The sequence below is a fragment of the Hyla sarda genome, chromosome 6 (assembly GCF_029499605.1).
Source record: "Hyla sarda isolate aHylSar1 chromosome 6, aHylSar1.hap1, whole genome shotgun sequence".
Classification (NCBI taxonomy): domain Eukaryota; kingdom Metazoa; phylum Chordata; class Amphibia; order Anura; family Hylidae; genus Hyla; species Hyla sarda.
This window is the reverse complement of record NC_079194.1, coordinates 73706710-73720845: the sequence shown is the minus strand read 5'-3', so window position 1 is coordinate 73720845 and position 14136 is coordinate 73706710. Positions and strand designations below refer to the sequence as shown.

Genomic DNA, 14136 nt, shown 5'->3' with positions numbered 1-14136 from the left:
AGCTATACAAATCATATTTTGGTTGAAATTGTAGATACCTCGCACGGTTAGATGACTTTCAGCCTCCATTGAGTCCAGCCAAGTATTGGCAATGCAGTTATAGGTACCGCCATCTTTCCAATTTACATCATATATAGACAAGCTGTTTAAGTTCACCTGTATTCTGTATTAAAGAAATAACAAAAAGTTTAAGCAAGAACTAAACCAATAGGAAGCATCACTAAGTCTACACCCCCCCCCCCCCTACAGTAAGCACAAGAGGGGAATGGCCTCCACTTTTCAGTTCTGTACTGTTTTTTTAATATTTTTTTTTGTAACATTTGCCAATGTTTAAATGTATACAAATGTATTTTTAAGTCATTATGTCCCTAGTCTTCAAGTAAAAGGGAGCCTGTCACCTGCTTTATGCTGCCTGAACTGCTGGCAGCATAAAAAAGGTTCAGGGAGCACAATTAGCGCAATTCTGACACACTTTGATTTATTTCAGATAAATTATAGTTAGATAAAGCTGGGACCCGGGTAAATAGTAGTTGCGGTGGGTCCTGGTGGCTGCTCTCTGCCTTGCCAGCACTGAGTGACATGTCTTAGGTACCGACCCCCCCTCAACCCACTTCCCTATGACTTTTTACCTGTATCCCGGCAGCTTTTGTAAACTAGGATTTGTATGAAAAGCCTGAGCATTTCAGAGTGAACCATAGTCTCCAACAGCATAAAACAGGGCACAGGTTGCCTTTAAAGGGGTACTCCGCTCCTAGACTTCTTATCCCCTATCCCAGCAGCGGGACCCCCTCGATCTTGGCTGTGGCAGCCCAGACATCAGGTGCAGAGAGCAAACCTCGATCCATGCTGGATGACAGGTGATGCGGGGCGGAGGCTAATGACGTCACGGTCACTCCCCGCTCGTGATGTCACGGCCATGCCCCCTAGATGCAAGTCTCCCACAGACTTGCATTGAGGGGGCATGGCCGTGAAGTCATGAGCGGGGCGCAGCCGAGACGTCACGAGCCTCCAGTGCTGCACCCGATGCTATAAACAAATGCCGGGTGCAGCAGGGAGATCGCGGGAGTCCCCAGCGGCGGGACCCCCTTTAAAAATAGGACTCAATAGGAACTTCCCGATTTTTTATGGGACCATCCAAACAAGTAGGGCTTACAAAGATTTACATAAATAGGGCATCTTTAGCTAGTTTGGGGGGTAAAATAGCCTCTGATTCGGAATGTACTGAGTTTTTATTACATTTAATACAAGAAATGACTGTGAAATATGATCATGTCAGTTATAAATACCTTTTGTTGTCATCTTTGAGCTTCTGTCCATCTTTCATCCAGGTAATCCTCACAGAAGAACAGAGGTGGGGGTCACATTGGACATGACAGGTCAGTGTAATGGAGTGCCATCTCCTAACCCATGTATTCTCAGGAGACACATACCCTTTCGTAGGTTCTATTTAAGAAACACATATATAAAGTTGGGGTGAAAATGTATTAAACTTTGCACAAAAGATCAGTGGTTTAGTTATCCATAGCAACCAATCAGATTCCGGCTTTCATTTTTCAGAGGCCTTTTTAAAAATAAAAGAAGCGATCCAATTGGTTTCTATAGACAACTGCACCACTCATCCTTTGCCTGAAGTTTGATATATCTGTTGTAAAGTAAAGCACAGGGTTATCTTCCGAAAGTGAAGGCGCCATACCTCGAAGTATGAGGTTTGCTGTAACTGAGGCGCTTCCTTTGGTGTTTGACACCTTACATGTGTACAAGCCAGCATCCTCTGCCTCCAACTCCCGAATATGAAGGGTACCATTGTTGTCTATTATGTAGCGTCCACTTTTATGTTGGATTGTTCTCTTCCTATGATACCTTATAAAAATACACAATGGAAAGTTTATATACCCGGCTCTTTATGATAAAAACTAGAAATAGATGCTTCATAATGAAAAAGTACAAAAATTATATACTTCATGGAATTCCATATTATTTCCTCTTTTCACCGTCACAGTTCCTCATCATCTCTTGAATCCCCTAGTAATTTCTAAACATTACAGCTGATGGATTTAGTGATTTGTGTCAAACTGTTCGCTGTTATGCATCGTAGAACTGGTCCTATCATCTTATTTTGTCTTGTAAAGTTAAGATTTTTTTTTTTATAGATTTGCTAGAGTAATATCCATGACCGGCTTTTATCTTGCCTGGTTTGGAGTGATGCCTTAGTCTATTTAAAGTGTCACTGTCATTTAAAACTACTTAAGGAATTTTGCCCATGCATGGTAAAAACTAAGAGTGCATGAGGTCTCACACCGGACGTGTGCTGCAGCGTGCGCCTCACTCCCCTGCTGTCAATCCAACCTTTTCTGTGCATAAGTCTATGCATATAAAGATCAGTTCTACTGGCTGCGCACTTCACTAGCTTATGACTCACGATTGCAGTAGGTCTCACGAGTGAAACCTGCAGCAATCTGAACTTTTAAAATGTCCAGGTAACATTTTAAAAGTTGTTTTTAATGACTGCAGAGCTTTAAAGTGTACCCATCAGATCCAACAATTTTTTTTTATATATATCACTCAGTACCTAATCCTGACCATGTACATCTAATTTTTGTGTCTGGCACCTTTATTTATTAATTTTTATTACACTTTTAATTTGGCTCACTAGTCTGAATTCCTCTCAAAGTGAGGGGGCGTGGCCTCACTGTGCAGGTCTCCGCCCCCTCCCTCAGTACGCTTTATCTCCCATTTATACTCACATCTCTAGCATTAGCAAAACTACAACTCCCAGCTTGTCCTCACTGACAGTAATGGGACACAAGCTGACAGTGGGAGGATTTTTCCTCCAGATGAGAGCCCTGCGCTCACCGCTGTCAATCAAGGAAGCGTGTCCATGACATAGGTGATGATGCATGGACACAGCAGGACTAGTATGTGTCCAAGCAGGCAGGGGAGCAGTTGTTTGACTGGCTTTTTTAATATGAAATTCTGAAAATTTTCTAATGAAAGCAATTACAAAACCTATTGGTTATACATGCTTTACAATATATCAAAAGTTTTTGTATGTGACAGTGCCCATTTAAGGCTCCAGCTACTAACATCAGGTACTGATTTTATTGATTTGGTTAGTGTTCTGCTGCTATGTGTTGTCTATGTGAGTTCTAGCATTTGTTTCTGGAAATTTCTCTGTTGTACTGCAGAATCCTGCAAACTGAGTTTTTATGGTGTACTAAGACAACCCCGTTAAAGGAGTTCTATAGTGAAAGATGACTTATTCCCTAACCAAAGAATAGGGGATAAGTTATAGATTGCAGGGGTCCGACAGCTATGACCCGACAGTCTGCTGGAAGGGGGCGTGTTGCCCCCTTTGGATAGGGGATAAGTTATTTCACTGCACTACTCCTTTAAAGGGGTACTCTGGTGGAAAACAATTTAATTTAAATCAGCTGGTTCCAGAAAGTTATACAGATTTGTAAATTACTTCTATTAAAAAATCTTAATGCTTCCAGTACTTATCAGCTGCTGTATACTACAGGGAAAGATCTTTTTCTTTTTTTTTTTTTTTCTTTTCTGACTGTCCACAGTGTTCTTTGCTGACACCTCTGTCCATGTCAGGAACTGTCCAGAGCAGGAGCAAATCCCCATAGCAAACCTATCCTGCTCTGGTCAGTTCCTGACACAGTCAGAAGTGTCAAAAGAGAGTACTATGGTAAGACAGAAAAGAAATACTGTGTATAAGGTTAAAGGAAAATAGACCTACCATGTAACATCGGCCGTAGGAAAGGCAAAACTTTTGCAATGCAATGAGACATTTTGTCCCCATACTGATGTGTATGTCTTGTTTTCATGCGTGAATATCAATGGTACAATATCTGTAGAATGACAAAAAATAGTTACTATAATACTATAATAGATGCATAAATAAACCAATAATAACTGCATAAAAATGCAAAAACACATATAGTTTTATTTATGTAATATTATTTATGGTAATAATAAAGAAGTAGTGATAATAATAGTAATAATAATTGTATCATTATTGTTACAAATGCTAATATAAATATTAATACAATTATGCTAATACTGTTAATAAAGTACCGTATATACTCGAGTATAAGCCGAGTTTTTCAGCACGATTATTCGTGCTGAAAACGCCCCCCCTCGGCTTATACTAGAGTGAACTCTCCGCCTGTCAATTCCTTCTCAGTGGTCTTCAACCTGCAGACCTCTAGATGTTGCAAAACTGCAACTCCCAGCATGCCCGGACAGCCGATGGCTGTCCGGGCATGCTGGGAGTTGTAGTTTTGCAACATCTGGAGGTCCGCAGGTTGAAGACCACTGGAAGGATTGACAGGCGATGATGATGAAGGGGGGGGGGATTATGACAAGGGGGATGATGACAGCGTGATGATGACGGGGGTCTGGATGATGACGGGGGTCTGGATGATGACATGGGGGAGATGATGTATATCCCACCCTAGGCTTATAGTCGAGTCAATAACTTTTCCTGGGTGTTTGGGGTGAAATTAGGGGCCTCGGCTAATATTCGGGTCGACTTATACTCGAGTATATACGGTATTATTATTTATTATTATTATTATTATTATTTTATAATAATAATCATTTATCATCATTATCATCAGTCAAAGATATCAGTTCATCCATATAACATCTGAATGCCAGGATTTCCACTTTGAGACGTTTTTCCAGGACAGCCCTTATAGTTCTTGATGCGATGACACATCAGTCATTAGCTTCATTTATTCTTAGCTAATGTCCTGTGTAAATGTCGCTACAAGCTACATACAGTTCATGGTGCTATAATAATTTACATGGGGGCACAACAAGATAGGATAAGCAAAAACAATATTTCCCTGTATTGACTATGGGTAATGTTCATTACAATGATCTGGAAACGAGTCATTTGTGGCAGTCAATGATTGGCCAGTGTTACCAAGAGGGACCCTACATGAACATAGGGAGAACGTTTGAAAGAACAGATTTTAACACACAGCTCCATAACACAAGCACTGTTAGACACTGAAATAGTGGTTCAAGTGCAATTCTGCAATTATTTGCATGCATCATCTTAAGGCAGGATTTTCCTGAAATATGAGGTTGGTATACCTAGAACATCAATGTTGGCACTGGTAAAAATGGTTCCATGCTTGTTTGATGCCTCACATTGGTACACTGCACTGTCCGAGAGCTGAAGAGAGTGAATGAACATTATGCTTCCTGTCATTTTATGGTTGTGAGGAAGGGATTCTCCTTTATTTGAGAGAAGAAATCATAATTAAATCATTAAACTGTATTATATGAGACAAACTAATATGTCTAAGCTCTGTAAAGACTACACAAACATAAATCATACAGAAACACGTGACTGGTTGTAAAGATCCTTGTGTGCTCCTAAATGTTACCCTGGAATAAATCACAAAATTACCATTTTGTATGGATGGAAAATAGATATAATGTGAGGGGTGGACTCACTTATGGGAGATACTGTATATAATGTGAGGGGTGGACTCACTTATGGGAGATACTGTATATAATGTGAGGGGTGGACTCACTTATGGGAGATACTGTATATATAATGTGAGGGGTGGACTCACTTATGGGAGATACTGTATATAATGTGAGGGGTGGACTCACTTATGGGAGATACTATATATATAATGTGAGGGGTGGACTCACTTATGGTAGATACTGTATATAATGTGAGGGGTGGACTCACTTATGGGAGATACTGTATATAATGTGAGGGGTGGACTCACTTATGGGAGATACTATATATATAATGTGAGGGGTGGACTCACTTATGGTAGATACTGTATATAATGTGAGGGGTGGACTCACTTATGGGAGATACTGTATATAATGTGAGGGGTGGACTCACTTATGGGATATACTGTATATATAATGTGAGGGGTGGACTCACTTATGGGAGATACTGTATATAATGTGAGGGGTGGACTCACTTATGGGAGATACTGTATATAATGTGAGGGGTGGACTCACTTATGGGAGATACTGTATATATAATGTGAGGGGTGGACTCACTTATGGGAGATACTGTATATAATGTGAGGGGTGGACTCACTTATGGGAGATACTGTATATATAATGTGAGGGGTGGACTCACTTATGGGAGATACTGTATATAATGTGAGGGGTGGACTCACTTATGGGAGATACTGTATATAATGTGAGGGGTGGACTCACTCATAGGAGATACTGTATATAATGTGAGGGGTGGACTCACTTATGGAAGATACTGTATATAATGTGAGGGGTGGACTCACTTATGGGAGATACTGTATATAATGTGAGGGGTGGACTCACTTATGGGATATACTGTATATATAATGTGAGGGGTGGACTCACTTATGGAAGATACTGTATATAATGTGAGGGGTGGACTCACTTATGGGAGATACTGTATATAATGTGAGGGGTGGACTCACTTATGGGATATACTGTATATATAATGTGAGGGGTGGACTCACTTATGGAAGATACTGTATATAATGTGAGGGGTGGACTCACTTATGGGAGATACTGTATATAATGTGAGGGGTAGACTCACTTATGGAATATACTGTATATATAATGTGAGGGGTGGACTCACTTATGGAAGATACTGTATATAATGTGAGGGGTGGACTCACTTATGGGAGATACTGTATATAATGTGAGGGGTGGACTCACTTATGGGAGATACTGTATATATAATGTGAGGGGTGGACTCACTTATGGGAGATACTGTATATATAATGTGAGGGGTGGACTTACTTATGGGAGATACTGTATATAATGTGAGGGGTGGACTCACTTATGGGAGATACTGTATATATAATGTGAGGGGTGGACTTACTTATGGGAGATACTGTATATAATGTGAGGGGTGGACTCACTTATGGGATATACTGTATATATAATATGAGGGGTGGACTCACTTATGGGATATACTGTATATATAATGTGAGGGGTGGACTCACTTATGGAAGATACTGTATATAATGTGAGGGGTGGACTCACTTATGGGAGATACTGTATATAATGTGAGGGGTGGACTCACTTATGGGAGATACTGTATATAATGTGAGGGGTGGACTCACTTATGGGAGATACTGTATATAATGTGAGGGGTGGACTCACTCATAGGAGATACTGTATATAATGTGAGGGGTGGACTCACTTATGGGATATACTGTATATATAATGTGAGGGGTGGACTCACTTATGGGAGATACTGTATATAATGTGAGGAGTGGACTCACTTATGGGAGATACTGTATATAATGTGAGGGGTGGACTCACTTATGGGAGATACTGTATATAATGTGAGGGGTGGAATCACTTATTGGAGATACTGTATATAATGTGAGGGGTGGAATCACTAATTGGAGATACTGTATATAATGTGAGGGGTGGAATCACTTATGGGAGATACTGTATATAATGTGAGGGGTGGACTCACTTATGGGAGATAATGTATGTATAATGTGAGGGGTGGAGTCACTTATAGGATATACTGGATATATGTGAGGGGTGGACTCACTTATGGGAGATACTGTATTTAATGTGAGGGGTGAAATCACTTATGGGAGATACTATATATAATGTGAGGGGTGGAGTCACTTATAGGATATACTGGATATATGTGAGGGGTGGACTCACTTATGGGAGATACTGTATATATAATGTGAGGGGTGGAGTCACTTATGGGAGATACTGTATATATAATGTGAGGGGTGGAGTCACTTATGGGAGATACTGTATATATAATGTGAGGGGTGGAGTCACTTATGGGAGATACTGTATATAATGTGAGGGGTGGAGTCACTTATGGGAGATACTGTATATAATGTGAGGGGTGGAGTCACTTATGGGATATACTGTATATAATGTGAGGGGTGGACTCACTTATGGGAGATACTGTATATAATGTGAGGGGTGGACTCACTTATGGGAGATACTGTATATAATGTGAGGGGTGGACTCACTTATGTGAGATACTGTATATATAATGTGAGGGGTGGACTCACTTATGGAAGATACTGTATATAATGTGAGGGGTGGACTCACTTATGGGAGATACTGTATATAATGTGAGGGGTGGACTCACTTATGGGATATACTGTATATATAATGTGAGGGGTGGACTCACTTATGGAAGATACTGTATATAATGTGAGGGGTAGACTCACTTATGGAATATACTGTATATATAATGTGAGGGATGGACTCACTTATGGAAGATACTGTATATAATGTGAGGGGTGGACTCACTTATGGGAGATACTGTATATAATGTGAGGGGTGGACTCACTTATGGGAGATACTGTATATAATGTGAGGGGTGGACTCACTTATGGGAGATACTGTATATATAATGTGAGGGGTGGACTTACTTATGGGAGATACTGTATATAATGTGAGGGGTGGACTCACTTATGGGATATACTGTATATATAATGTGAGGGGTGGACTCACTTATGGAAGATACTGTATATAATGTGAGGGGTGGACTCACTTATGGGAGATACTGTATATAATGTGAGGGGTGGACTCACTTATGGGAGATACTGTATATAATGTGAGGGGTGGACTCACTTATGGGAGATACTGTATATAATGTGAGGGGTGGACTCACTCATAGGAGATACTGTATATAATGTGAGGGGTGGACTCACTTATGGGATATACTGTATATATAATGTGAGGGGTGGACTCACTTATGGGAGATACTGTATATAATGTGAGGAGTGGACTCACTTATGGGAGATACTGTATATAATGTGAGGGGTGGAATCACTTATTGGAGATACTGTATATAATGTGAGGGGTGGAATCACTTATTGGAGATACTGTATATATAATGTGAGGGGTGGACTCACTTATGGGAGATACTGTATATAATGTGAGGGGTGGAATCACTTATGGGAGATACTGTATATATAATGTGAGGGGCGGAGTCACTTATGGGAGATACTGTATATATAATGTGAGGGGTGGACTCACTTATGGGAGATAATGTATATATAATGTGAGGGGTGGACTCACTTATGGGAGATACTGTATTTAATGTGAGGGGTGAAATCACTTATGGGAGATACTATATATAATGTGAGGGGTGGAGTCACTTATAGGATATACTGGATATATGTGAGGGGTGGACTCACTTATGGGAGATACTGTATATAATGTGAGGGGTGGACTCACTTATGGGAGATACTGTATATAATGTGAGGGGTGGACTCACTTATGGGATATACTGTATATAATGTGAGGGGTGGAGTCACTTATGGGATATACTGTATATATAATGTGAGGGGTGGAGTCACTTATGGGATATACTGTATATATAATGTGAGGGGTGGACTCACTTATGGGAGATACTGTATATAATGTGAGGAGTGGACTCACTTATGGGAGATACTGTATATAATGTGAGGGGTGGACTCACTTATGGGAGATACTGTATATAATGTGAGGGGTGGAATCACTTATGGGAGATACTGTATATAATGTGAGGGGTGGAATCACTTATGGGAGATACTGTATATAATGTGAGGGGTGGAGTCACATATAGGAGATACTGTATATATAATGTGAGGGGTGGACTCACTTATTGGAGATACTGTATATAATGTGAGGGGTGGAATCACTTATGGGAGATACTGTATATAATGTGAGGGGTGGACTCATTTATGGGATATACTGTATATATAATGTGAGGGGTGGACTCACTTATGGGAGATACTGTATATATAATGTGAGGGGTGGACTCACTTATGGGAGATACTGTAAATAATGTGAGGGGTGGACTCACTTATGGGAGATACTGTATATAATGTGAGGGGTGGACTCACTTATGGGAGATACTGTATATATAATGTGAGGGGTGGAGTCACTTATGGGAGATACTGTATATAATGTGAGGGGTGGACTCACTTATGGGAGATACTGTATTTAATGTGAGGGGTTTACTCACTTATTGGATATACTGTATATATAATGTGAGGGGTGGACTCACTTATGGGAGATACTGTATATAATGTGAGGGGTGGACTCACTTATGGGAGATACTGTATATATAATGTGAGGGGTGGAGTCACTTATGGGAGATACTGTATATAATGTGAGGGGTGGACTCACTTATGGGAGATACTGTATTTAATGTGAGGGGTGGACTCACTTATGGGAGATACTGTATATATAATGTGAGGGGTGGACTCACTTCTAGGAGATACTGTATATATATAATGTGAGGGGTGGACTCACTTATGGGAGATACTGTATATAATGTGAGGGGTGGACTCACTTATGGGAGATACTGTATATATAATGTGAGGGGTGGACTCACTTATGGGAGATACTGTATTTAATGTGAGGGGTGGACTCACTTATGGGAGATACTGTATATATAATGTGAGGGGTGGACTCACTTCTAGGAGATACTGTATATATATAATGTGAGGGGTGGACTCACTTATGGGAGATACTGTATATATAATGTGAGGGGTGGAGTCACTTATGGGAGATACTGTATATAATGTGAGGGGTGGAGTCACTTATGGGAGATACTGTATATAATGTGAGGGGTGGACTCACTTATGGGAGATACTGTATATAATGTGAGGGGTGGACTCACTTATGGGAGATACTGTATATATAATGTGAGGGGTGGAGTCACTTATGGGAGATACTGTATATAATGTGAGGGGTGGACTCACTTATGGGAGATACTGTATTTAATGTGAGGGGTTTACTCACTTATGGGAGATACTGTATATATAATGTGAGGGGTGGACTCACTTATGGGAGATACTGTATATAATGTGAGGGGTGGACTCACTTATGGGAGATACTGTATATATAATGTGAGGGGCGGAGTCACTTATGGGAGATACTGTATATAATGTGAGGGGTGGACTCACTTATGGGAGATACTGTATTTAATGTGAGGGGTGGACTCACTTATGGGAGATACTGTATATATAATGTGAGGGGTGGACTCACTTCTAGGAGATACTGTATATATATAATGTGAGGGGTGGACTCACTTATGGGAGATACTGTATATAATGTGAGGGGTGGACTCACTTATGGGAGATACTGTATATATAATGTGAGGGGTGGACTCACTTATGGGAGATACTGTATATAATGTGAGGGGTGGACTCACTTATGGGAGATACTGTATATATAATGTGAGGGGTGGAGTCACTTATGGGATATACTGTATATAATGTGAGGGGTGGAGTCACTTATGGGAGATACTGTATATATATAACGTGAGGGGTGGACTCACTTATGGGATATACTGTATATATAATGTGAGGGGTGGACTCACTTATGGGAGATACTGTATATATAATGTGAGGGGTGGACTCACTTATGGGAGATACTGTATATAATGTGAGGGGTGGACTCACTTATGGGAGATACTGTATATATAATGTGAGGGGTGGACTCACTTATGGGATATACTGTTTATAATGTGAGGGGTGGACTCACTTATAGGAGATACTATATATAATGTGAGGGGTGGACTCACTTATGGGAGATACTGTATTTAATGTGAGGGGTGGACTCACTTATGGGAGATACTGTATATATAACGTGAGGGGTGGACTCACTTATGGGATATACTGTATATATAATGTGAGGGGTGGACTCACTTATGGGATATACTGTATATATATAATGTGAGGGGTGGACTCACTTATGGGAGATACTGTATATAATGTGAGAAGTGGACTCACTTATGGGAGATACTGTATATAATGTGAGGGGTGGACTCACTTATGGGAGATACTGTATATATAATGTGAGGGGTGGACTCACTTATGGGAGATACTGTAGATATATAACGTGAGGGGTGGACTCACTTATGGGAGATACTGTATATAATGTGAGGGGTGGACTCACTTATGGGAGATACTGTATATATAATGTGAGGGGTGGACTCACTTATGGGAGATACTTTATATATAATGTGAGGGGTGGAGTCACTTATGGGATATACTGTATATATAATGTGAGGGGTGGACTCACTTATGGGAGATACTGTATATAATGTGAGGGGTGGACTCACTTATGGGATATACTGTATATATAATGTGAGGGGTGGACTCACTTATGGGAGATACTGTATATTGTCACGATGCCGGCTGGCAGGAGGTGGATCCGCTGTGTCAGCGAGGGATTGGCGTGGACCGTGCTAGTGGACCGGTTCTAAGAGGCTACTGGTTTTCACCAGAGCCCGCCGCAAAGCGGGATGGTCTTGCTGCGGCAGTAGCAACCAGGTCGTATCCACTAGCAACGGCTCTACCTCGCTGACTGCTGAGAAGGCGTGGGACAGAAGGACAAGGCAGAGGCAAGGTCAGACGTAGCAGAAGGTCGGGGGCAGGCGGCAAGGTTCGTAGTCAGGGTGGATAGCAGAAGTTCAGGTACACAGGCTTTGGACACACTAAACGCTTTCACTGGCACAAGGCAACAAGATCCGGCAAGGGAGTGCATGGGAGGAGGTCAGATAAAGGCAGGGAGCAGGTGGAAGCCAATTAAGCTAATTGGGCCAGGCACCAATCATTGGTGCACTGGCCCTTTAAGTCTCAGAGAGCTGGCGCGCGCGCGCCCTAGAGAGCGGAGCCGCGCGCGCCAGCACATGACAGCAGGGGACCGGGACGGGTAAGTGACCTGGGATGCGATTCGCGAGCGGGCGCGTCCCGCTGTGCGAATCGCATCCCCAACGGCCATGACAGTGCAGCGCTCCCGGTCAGCGGGACTGACCGGGGAGCTGCAGGGAGAAAGACGCCGTGAGCGCTCCGGGGAGGAGCGGGGACCCGGAGCGCTAGGCGTAACAGTACCCCCCCCCTTAGGTCTCCCCTTTTTTTTGTCCGGTGACTGCCTCCCCTGGGATGAGGACACCGGGAAAGAATGGATGGTTTCCTCAATGGCAGGCAGTACAGCAGGAGTGGGAATGGGGAGGGAGGGCAGAGGGTGAAGCTTGGCACGGGGCAGTGTGACACCAGGACGGGGGCCATGGGGAGGCACAGAGGCTTGCCTGACGGGACTGGGAGGGGGGGAGAGGCACTTCCTGTGGCAGGCAGAGTCCCAGTTCTTTATCTCCCCGGTGGTCCAATCAAGGGTGGGGGAATGAAGCCGGAGCCATGGCAGACCGAGGAGGACCTCAGAGGTACAGTTGGGGAGAATGAAGAACTCAATCCTTTCGTGGTGGGGTCCGATAGACATCAGGAGGGGTTCTGTGCGGTAACGCACGGTGCAGTCCAATCTGGCTCCGTTGACCGCGGAAATGTAGAGCGGTTTGACGAGACGGGTCACCGGGATGCTGAATTTATTAACAAAGGACTCCAAAATAAAATTCCCGGAGGCACCAGAGTCCAAGCAGGCCACGGCTGAGAGGGAGGAGTTGGCTGTAGGAGAAATCCGCACGGGCACCGTGAGACGTGGAGAAGAAGACTTAGAACCAAAAGATGCAACACCCACGTGAGCTGGGTGCGTGCGTGCGTTTCCCAGGCGTGGAGGACGGATAGGGCAATCCACCAAGAAATGTTCAGTACTGGCACAGTACAGACAGAGATTTTCTTCTCTACGGCGATTCCTCTCTTCCTGGGTCAGGCGAGACCGATCCACTTGCATGGCCTCCTCGGCGGGAGGCCCAGGCGAAGACTGCAAAGGATGCTGTGGGAGAGGTGCCCAGAGATCTAAGTCTTTTTCCTGGCGGAGCTCTTGGTGTCGTTCAGAAAAACGCATGTCAATGCGGGTAGCCAAATGGATGAGTTCTTGGAGGTTGGCAGGAATCTCTCGTGCGGCCAGCACATCCTTGATGCGACTGGATAGGCCTTTTTTGAAGGTCGCGCAGAGAGCCTCATTATTCCAGGATAGTTCAGAAGCAAGAGTACGGAATTGTATGGCGTACTCGCCAACGGAAGAATTACCCTGGACCAGGTTCAGCAGGGCAGTCTCAGCAGAAGAGGCTCGGGCAGGTTCCTCGAAGACACTTCGGACTTCAGCGAAGAAGGACTGGACTGTGGCTGTGGCAGGATCATTGCGGTCCCAGAGCGGTGTGGCCCAAGACAAGGCCTTTCCTGAAAGAAGGCTTACTACGAACGCCACCTT

At 42.9% G+C, this 14136-nt stretch overlaps 1 protein-coding gene across 1 annotated transcript in view; it reads right to left on the bottom strand.

Moving 5' to 3' along the window:
* Positions 1-14136, bottom strand: part of CHL1 (cell adhesion molecule L1 like) — a 186720-nt gene that overhangs the window by 50189 nt on the left and 122395 nt on the right. Inside the window, exons 10-14 of the mRNA XM_056524135.1 lie at positions 5113-5256; positions 3746-3857; positions 1694-1860; positions 1287-1443; positions 39-163 (exon numbers count right to left, since the gene is read on the bottom strand). Of these exons, the coding sequence (XP_056380110.1) occupies positions 39-163; positions 1287-1443; positions 1694-1860; positions 3746-3857; positions 5113-5256 (705 nt within the window). The remainder of the gene's footprint in view (positions 1-38; positions 164-1286; positions 1444-1693; positions 1861-3745; positions 3858-5112; positions 5257-14136) is intronic.